Source organism: Littorina saxatilis, linkage group LG13, assembly GCF_037325665.1.
Source record: "Littorina saxatilis isolate snail1 linkage group LG13, US_GU_Lsax_2.0, whole genome shotgun sequence".
Lineage (NCBI taxonomy): Eukaryota > Metazoa > Mollusca > Gastropoda > Littorinimorpha > Littorinidae > Littorina > Littorina saxatilis.
Genome location: NC_090257.1, coordinates 21177917 through 21185416, shown reverse-complemented (window position 1 = coordinate 21185416; position 7500 = coordinate 21177917). Strand labels below are relative to the sequence as shown.

General features: G+C 41.1%; 1 protein-coding gene across 3 annotated transcripts in view; it reads right to left on the bottom strand.

The window, feature by feature from the left end:
* Positions 1-1125: 1125 nt before the first annotated feature.
* Positions 1126-7500, bottom strand: part of LOC138983839 (monocarboxylate transporter 5-like) — a 103357-nt gene continuing 96982 nt past the window's right edge. For all 3 annotated transcript variants that reach the window (XM_070357175.1, XM_070357177.1, XM_070357178.1), the window contains 3 exons: positions 5157-5707; positions 2291-2546; positions 1126-1376 (listed from right to left, as the gene is read on the bottom strand). In XM_070357175.1, the coding sequence (XP_070213276.1) occupies positions 1195-1376; positions 2291-2546; positions 5157-5707 (989 nt within the window). In that variant the 3' untranslated portion in view covers positions 1126-1194. The remainder of the gene's footprint in view (positions 1377-2290; positions 2547-5156; positions 5708-7500) is intronic.

Sequence of the window (7500 nt, the reverse complement as noted above, 5' to 3'; positions counted from 1 at the left end):
AGTGGTCCTGTACCGAACTCCTGTGCACACTGGTTATGCCATACGCACACACATTTACTCACTTCCACACACCGAGGCACACACTGTCATACACCGACACACTGGAAGATGATGTCACGCAACCGTACGGCCACAAACACTTTGGTAAACAAAATGAAACTTCGAAGATTTCACTATTGACTCAAAAACAGAATGCCAGAACAATGGAATAACACAATCACGGGTAATGAAAAAGAAGTACAAGATACGGTACTCACTGAAGTCACAGTATAGATACGGTAGGCTACTCACTGAAGTCACAGTATAAGAAATGAACAGGTCTACACGGCAAAGTCAAAAATCAAAATAAGCAGAATAACTAGAACCCGATAAAAACCAACACTTCCCTGTTCACCACGAATATTCCACAGCAGCAACACTTCCTTATTTTGTTCACACACTTTCTACCTAAATTATCAAAAGAATACACATTTCACCATTCAACCACTGGTTCACCTCAAAGCATAAACACATCCATTGGCCATGCTTCCCTATCGCTCTCTGACACCTGCAGAAAAAAACAGCATACTCATAAAACCGTTGGGGGGACAGCTATCTACATTCCTATAAAACACTATCGCTAACCGAAACAATAAACATAAATTTACCTATGCAAATGTAGAAATGAGTACTTCCAGGAGACCAAAACAAAAGGTAAATTGAACAGTCTCGGAAAACGTCTAACTACTCAAACCTACTACAACTTTCCGGAACAACTTTTCATCTAAATACCAAAACATAACAAAATCATTACCGATCTCCAAGAAAAGAAAACATACATTTCTCTGTTCATTTACAGGTCACGGAAACATCATAAAAGTTCCTTGACAAAGGTAAAACGAGTAGAGAAAAGCGCACTTTCCTGTAAAGCGCTTTACGCTACTACGCTATGCTGGCTTGTCACTTTCTGTGAGTGAACGTGTTGGATGGTGAGGTCGCGGGGTATGTAATTGACAACACTGTTGAGTTGTCTAAGTAAAAACATGCAGTGCGTTTAATTTCATTCAGTGAGTTCGACAGATTGACTAAATATATCAATTTCGCGTCACGCGATTTGTTTTTTTGTCCATATAAATGGTGAGTATATTTTTGTTGTTATCTTGTAGTTGATTTACAGGCGGCGTTTCAGCACCAGAATTTCAGATGGTTCCCACATTATCCCTTTAACGGCTGGGGCGCAGCTGCACGTTCTGTGTTTCTCTGTGTTTCGTGAAGTGTCCGCTTTTCGTGTCTGGTTGCTAGGGGCGTGAGCATTAAAATGGCGGAACACATCAGACCACAGGCCGACATGACGTAGTATGACGCGTGGTAGTTTCCTGTGACGTCACGCAGATGGCCTGAAATTAAGACAAATCGGAATTTAAATAAGATTGTTTTGTAAGCAAATACACTTTCTATTGTTTTTAAAGAAAAGAAAATTTCTATTGTTTTTAAAGCAAATAAACTTTGTAACTAAAGATTTACAGGCCTATATATTCCATTTCATTGGATTAAAGGATTAAAGGTACAGTCAACTGTTGGATATCAAAACATTCCCACTCTGCACTCAAAACACTCAGGGAGATGATTTCGTTCTGTGTCCAATGGGGGGGTGACCTTATTCCATGTAATAGTCTGGCAATATCTGAGATGGTGAGTCGAATCGTTACGACGGGAGGACTGCACGTGCCTTGAAACAATATCACGGCTGGATCTTCGGGGGGGGGGGGGGGCGGGTTTAGGAAGACCCCCCCCCCCCCCCTCCACCACCCGGCAGGAGAGACACAAAATACCCCTTTCGAATTCTGTATGTCATCAGCATCTGCGGAGCCAGCCCCTGTACCCCTGCCTCATTGTGTAGGCCCCTCCCCCTCATACACTAGCCCTGTCTATCATGCCTGACAATTATTGTGCAAGACCGCGTCCTACACACACACACACACGCAGACTCTCTCTCTCTTCTTTCCCCTCTCTCCCCCCTCTCTTTCCCCCTCCTCCTCCTCCTCTCTCTCTCTCTGTCTCTGTCTCTTTCTCTCTCTCTCCCTCTCTCTCTCTCTCTCTCTCTCTCTCTCTCTCTCTCTCTCTCTCTCTCTCTCTCTCTCTCTCTCTCTTACCTATAACAGGATTAGCCACAGTGATAAGAATGCCCTGAAAGAGCTGAGGGAAGCCCAGAGCCTTGGCCAAGTTGTTGAACCCTTTGAGGTTCACACACACACACACACACACACACACACACACACACACACACACACACACACACACACACACACACCTATGACAGGATGAGCCACAGTGATAAGGATGCCCTGGAAGAGTTGAGCGAAGCCCAGACCCTTGGCCAGGTTGTTGAGCCCGATGAGGTCCACCATGACCACTGGGAAGAGGGAGAAGAAGACGATGCCCACCACGCCATAGCTGACGCTGAAGAGAACCAGCTCATCAAAACCAGTGTAGAGTGGCGTCAACAGACCGGCTGTGCAGGACAGGGTCATCAGGATAGCCACAAGGATGTAGCGTTTGATGATGTTCTGCCATTAGTAAGAATAACGTCATCATTACGGTGTAAGTAAAGTGATCATAACAATGTATTCAGCCACAGGGATGTAATTTCTCTTTTGAGATGGTAAAGTATTATTGTATTACATTGTACATGTATTGTATTGTATCAGGATAGCCATGAGGATGTAGCGTTTGATGATGTTCTGCCATCAGAAAAGAATGTCGTCTACGTCACCGAAGTGTCACATAGTAAATAAAGTAGTTTAACCACTCGACTGCCATAATTCTGCCATTGGAAAGAATGTTTTCATCATCACGGAAGTATCCCATAGTAAATAAAGTTCGTATGAATATTTATTCAGCCACACTGTAATTTCTCTTTTGAGATAATACAGTATTATGGTATTGTATTGTATTGTATTGTATTGTATTGTATCAGGATAGCCATGAGGATGTAGCGTTTAAGGATGTCCCCCATTAGAAATAGTGTCATCTACATCACGGAAGTATCACATATTAAATAAAGTTATAATAAAAAATGTATTCAGCCATAATATAAGTTTCTCTTTGAGATAATTAGTATCATTGTATTGTATTGCATTATATTGTATTGTATTCTATTCTATTCTATTCTATTCTATTCTATTCTATTCTAACCCTTCGACTTCCATAAAACGTTTCAGGTACGTAATTTGCTATCATCACAAAAATCAATAATATGACAAGGAAAACAACCGCTGTATAATGCCCTTTGGCTAGCAGCAATATGATTACCTCCCCTGTAGACCATCGACTCAGTTTTGGTCTAATTGTCAAACCGTGTATGTATGAATTTTTGTTTCCTACATTCTTCCGGCAATCTAGGGGTAGCTGTATTTTGCGAGAAATAGATTATAAGAAAAAGAGTTGTGGGAAGATATTAAATTGATAGTAAAGAAAAGGTTTTTTAGTACTAGAAAGGATATCACGAACAATCAAAACCAATTGATCAATTCTCCATTTGGCAGTATTACAAGATTTGTGTGTACAACAAATTATAAAAAATGTGAACAGTTAGGAAGTCGTGAGTGAATAGATACGTTTTCTTTTCTTTAACCATCCCACAATTATGTGCTTGACGAACAAAAAAAATACCCCAAAAGAGAAATAATAATAATTGTCAGTAAGTACTGGTGTCACATGACTGATGTGAACCAGTTGATTGGCTAATGGCGATGCGCTAAAACTGTTAGCGCACTCTTGGAGTGCGCTAACTTTTCCAAAGAGCGTATTCTTCTGCCCTTTGCTTAAGCGAGACTGTACTCTCATCCTCAGAATTAATTAATGACATGTAGCTTATATTCTCCACAATACCAAAATACCATAAATTTCCTGCTTCTCAATTAAAGCAGAAGTGGTTTTTTTCTGACAGATTGCATGTGCCTGTGCCACAGTTGCCACTGATCTAAAAATAGAACCCGCTGTGTCTAATTTTCCAGTTTCGACTTGCGAAGAATCTTCTCATAATTATGCCGTAGCTTATTATCCACATTACCAAATGATGAGTTAGTATATAATTCCCAGCAGCTAACAGAAAACACAAGTGTTATTCCGATAACGTACCAGCTAGACTGATCAGCATTTGGAATATATACGTAGCAGACTAGATTACACTGAAATACGACTGCATCAGTTCAGTAAATGAATGGTTTCCGAATTATTATTTCAAGGCAAGAACAATCGGAATCGAAAACGTGTAGGGTTTAGAACGTCCGTACCATATAATTATAAGACTTATTACCAGCCTGCCTCATGCGTGCAGACTCAGTGCAACGTGACGAGCAATTTTTGTTTTTGGAATGCCGCAGTGGTTCGATTGCCCTAGCCTAGCAGACGACATAAACCCCGCTCAGCAAACTAACATGTTGGACAAATGTGAACGAAAAAACGATGAGGATATAATACGTGTAGGGTTCAGAGCATTCTTACCGTTCATATTTAGTACCAGACTCCCCGATGAGTGAAGATACCACACGAGAAACATGCCACATTTATTTTGAAAATGTGCTAACCGTCGACCTTGGGGGTTAGCCAATTCAAGGGGAGTCACTCTGCACAGTCAATCCGTCGAAGCTCGACTTGAGGTTTCGAATCGCAAATAACTAAGAACACAGTCCTTTCTCCGAGTTCAAATGAGGTCACTTTGAAAGATCATCACTGTTTAGCTTAACGCTACACTGGAATTTACCAACAGAAATTAAAACAAGAGTTTGCGTGTGATGAAAGCACGACACACTTGAGACAGCCCACACAAAAGTAGATCTTCTACGACCTGACCACACAGTTATGCCTATTCAAATGCGCGTATCAAAATGTGCGTGTTGTATCTTCTTTTTTCTCTGGCGGTACCGACAATATCGTTATTGAAACAATCCCAGTGCACTAAGGGATTTATAGAGCAAATCTCGAAAATAATTATTGAACTCAGCGCTATGCGCTTCGTTCAATAATGAATTTTCTCGATTTGCTCTATAAATCCTTTAGTGCACTGGGATGTCTCAATAACTTAAATAATAATGGACACTTATTAATCGCCCCTTCTCACCAGAGCTCACGGCGATGTACAAAAGAGGGTGGCCAAATGACCAAAAGGTTCTCACCAAGTCAGCGAACCATCCAATGGCAAGGCGCGCGCAGAGACCACAGCCCCCGAAAATGGTCACAAGCAATGCTGACCGCTGCCTGTCCACCCCTTTGTCCACTGCCAAGGCCGGTAGGTACATCCCGTACAGGTTCTGAGGCACCTGCCCCAGCGAACACGCAATCAGGATAACCAAAAATGGCGGCTTCTTGAACAACTTGAAGTCAAACATGTCCAGGAATTTCGAGCAATTGCTTTTCTTTTTTTTATTCTCTTCGCTTCGTTGGGAGTTTTGAGAAGAGAATGATTTGCTAGTGTCTTCAACTGTTCCTTGACTGTTATTGATCGTGTCTGCTGAATCTGTGACGTCTGATTCTTGAAAGTCCTTAACGTTGTTTTCGTTGTCGTCCAGATCTAAGTTATTCTCGATGACTACGGTGATCTCTGGGATGCTTATACCCAACGGGGTGCCCGCCGTTACTTGCCCACGGTTGCGGAGATCCTTGGAAAGCGCAGGTTGAAGGGCGCCCACCTGTTTGAGGGGAATTGGGTTTTCAGGCTTCACGGTATCTGAACAAGCAAAAACGAAAATTTGTCAGCAAAACCTTGTACATTTTCTGCCATAACATTCAAAATGAACGTCCATTCAACTTAACCATTTTGCAAGCGAGTAGCCACACGATCTTCAGATAAGTTCATTATCTGTTTCATACGTGTCAATAACAAACGTTCCAATGACCTACCATTCTTGTCTTTTTTTATTCTGAATTTTGGAACGTTGGCAGTCTGTCTGTTTTTGGATTTTTTGCTCTCTAAATATGACATTGTTTTACTGGTGCACATTTATTGGTTGAATGGCATTTAGTCACTTATATTTAGAAAATAATGAAGGTGTTTCTAATGAATACGTTTTAGAAAGGCGACGAATTGTATTTGCTGATGAATTTATATTATGTTTGCAACCAAACTCGGAAAACAACAAAAAGTAGCTGCGGTAACCATGAATAATTTATTACGCTCCGGTACCCATGGAATATGTAGAGGTTACATGCCGAGTCTCAGTGATTATTAAAAATAATGGTCGAAGTTAGCGGATCATGAAAAATGCGAGCTTCAGTGAGCTTTTTCATGACCGCGAACTGAGACCATTATTTTTTATAATCACTGAGACGAGGTGTGTAACCTCCTTATTCCTCCTTTCTTCAGTTATTCAAAGAAAAGAGGAGATTTTTTTGCGAAAGTTTGATCGAATCCTATTCACTCAACCAGTCAACCTGCGCAGGCGATCGATTAATGCGCGGTTGTATAGTTCCGTGCAAATCATTCCATTCTGTTAACACTTCTTGTCAGTTTTCCTATTTTGGACTAAAATCAAGTACACAGATATGCTGTTATTCTGCTGTGGCGGCAAAGGCAGATATTGTGTGTTCTGTATATGTTTTGGTATCGCTTAGGATAATGTTCTTTCGTCAAATGGGACTAGCAGACGAACTTTTGCACCCGTGTTCCAACGTTAAAAACTATATGAAGTTCAGTTTTCTAGGGAAAATAGTGTATGAAACCGCTTTATGTTGTTTAAATTGATGAGATGTGTGCATTTGGTTGCGTTTGATCTGTTTATTAAATGAAATATTGTTGAAAACTGACCGTCGGATTGCAGTCTGTTGTCGAAGAAACTGAGTGAAAAGAAGGGGAACTACTCTTGTCGCTAGACAAAGTATGAGTTACTTGCCTTGCGGGAAATTGCTTGTAATGAACGTTTGAGCACGGCAAATCTAGATTCAGAAAACAACCGAACTCATGGATTTTATATGAAGATTCATGTGTTCAGGCCTGTAGTTGTTAATTTAAATGCGGTATGTTTGTATTGTTTGCTCCAGAGATGTATACTTCGTACGTTAGAGCGTTCGGAACTTTTCAGTCGCAAAAAGTAGTACCGAAACAGAACAACTTCTCAACCCATTGCACTATCGAGGATTCAGGCTGTTGCTGGGTCGTTATTTGTTTGGTTGCTGGGTCATTATCGAAAAATAACTACCCCTACAAGTTCACAGAGGTAAAGAAGCAGAGGGGGGAATAAGCAGCGTATGGACCCCCTTCAGTTCGCATATAGGGCAAAGAGAGGCGTCGAAGATGCTACACTCACGCTTATCAACATGATTGTCAGCCATTTAGATACAGCAGGGAACACGGTTAGAGTTCTTTTTATGGATTTTTCATCAGCCTTTAATACGATTCAGCCCCATATACTTATCCAGAGGTTAGTCCAGTTAGATGTGAACAATAATTTGATTTTCTGGATCAGGGAGTTCCTATGCGATCGGCCACAACGTGTCAGCCTCAGCAACCGTTTGTTTGGTCAT